At 39.5% G+C, this 1936-nt stretch overlaps 1 protein-coding gene across 1 annotated transcript; it reads left to right on the top strand.

Moving 5' to 3' along the window:
• The first annotated feature begins 401 nt into the window (after window positions 1-401).
• On the top strand, window positions 402-1697 carry LOC117024854 (COP9 signalosome complex subunit 5-like). The gene has a single exon (XM_033110459.1). It carries the CDS (start codon window positions 531-533, stop codon window positions 1464-1466), a length of 936 nt encoding a protein of 311 aa, XP_032966350.1. The 5' UTR covers window positions 402-530; the 3' UTR covers window positions 1467-1697.
• The last annotated feature ends 239 nt before the right edge of the window (window positions 1698-1936 follow it).

Below are 1936 nucleotides of genomic sequence, written 5' to 3' on the forward strand. Positions count from 1 at the left end.
AAGAAGTTGAACAATTTATAAAACTACTAATTTAAAGATCAAGCAGAAAAAATAATTAATTAACACAAGACAGAATTAACTGATGAGACTGATTATAATTTTTTATAACTTTTTGTTTAAACAATGCTGGTTTTTAATGTATTGTTTTCCAGATATAAGGAAAACTTTTGCTCTTTTCTTTTAAGCTTTGTAACTTACAAGAATTTGGTAAAGTATACCTTTGTGAGCAAAGATAGAACAATTACTTTTTCTCCCTTAGCTGATATCTTCAGAATTCTGAAATTCTTTTTTTTAAAGATTTTTAGTAAAATATAGCTAACATACAGTAGTATATTAGTTTCAGGTGTACACCATAGTTACTTAACATTTATATACCTAAAGAAGTGATCACCGAGGTGTCATGGCTGCCTCGACAGGGTAGTACGGGTTTGCATCTTTGGTGGGGAGGGTCGGAGGCCCACACCCAGAAACCTAGCAAGGTGAAGTTGCGTCTTGATTGTGGAGGCGACGACTTGTCTGGTTCCTCGGCGATGGCGGCATCCGGGAGTGGTATGGCCCAGAAAACCTGGGAATTGGCCAACAACATGCAAGAAGCCCAGAGTATCGATGAAATCTATAAATACGGCAAGAAACAGCAGCAAGAAATCCTGGCGGCGAAGCCCTGGACTAAGGACCACCATTACTTTAAGTATTGCAAAATCTCAGCGTTGGCTCTCCTGAAAATGGTGATGCACGCCAGATCAGGAGGCAACCTGGAAGTGACGGGCTTGATGCTGGGAAAGGTGGACGGTGAAACCATGATCATTATGGACAGTTTTGCTTTGCCTGTAGAGGGCACTGAAACCCGAGTAAATGCTCAGGTTGCTGCCTATGAGTATATGGCCGCATATATAGAAAATGCCAAGCAGGTTGGCCGCCTTGAAAATGCAATTGGCTGGTACCATAGCCACCCTGGCTATGGCTGCTGGCTCTCTGGGAGTGATGTCAGTACTCAGATGCTCAATCAGCAGTTCCAGGAACCATTCGTAGCCGTGGTGATTGACCCAACAAGAACAATATCTGCAGGGAAAGTGAATCTTGGAGCCTTCAGGACATACCCAAAGGGCTACAAACCTCCTGATGAAGGACCTTCTGAGTATCAGACTATCCCACTTAACAAAATAGAAGACTTTGGTGTACACTGCAAACAATATTATGCCTTAGAAGTCTCATATTTCAAATCCTCTTTGGATCGCAAATTGCTTGAACTTTTGTGGAATAAATACTGGGTGAATACACTGAGTTCCTCTAGTTTGCTTACTAACGCAGACTATACCACTGGTCAGGTCTTTGATTTGTCTGAAAAATTAGAACAGTCAGAAGCCCAGCTGGGACGGGGGAGTTTCATGTTGGGTTTAGAGACACATGACCGAAAGTCAGAAGACAAACTTGCCAAAGCTACACGAGACGCTGTAAAACTACCATAGAAGTTATCCATGGATTGATGTCTCAGGTTATTAAGGATAAACTGTTTAATCAAGTTAACATCTCCTAAACCATCATTAAGTAGTACTTTTGCCTGCAAGCCAGTATGTGAAAAATACTCGAGTAACACATTAAAACCAGGTACCAAAAATCTGTTAGAAGTATAAGGTGCTCTGAAGTGTCCTGAACATTAACACCCTGTAATAAAACTCTTTAAAATGAAAAAAAAAAAAGTGATCACCATGATAAATAAGTCCAGCAACCATCTGACACTGTACCAATCAATCTATCATAATATTATTGACTATATTCCCTATGCTGCACATTACATCCGCATGACTTATTTATTTTATACCTGGAAATTAAAACCTCTTATTCCTGTTCACCATTTCCCCCTTTTAAAAATTTTTTTCAATTACAGTTGACATTCAGTATTATTTATATTAGTATCAGGTGTGCAGCATAGTAGTTA

Source organism: Rhinolophus ferrumequinum, chromosome X (genome assembly GCF_004115265.2).
Source record: "Rhinolophus ferrumequinum isolate MPI-CBG mRhiFer1 chromosome X, mRhiFer1_v1.p, whole genome shotgun sequence".
Lineage (NCBI taxonomy): Eukaryota > Metazoa > Chordata > Mammalia > Chiroptera > Rhinolophidae > Rhinolophus > Rhinolophus ferrumequinum.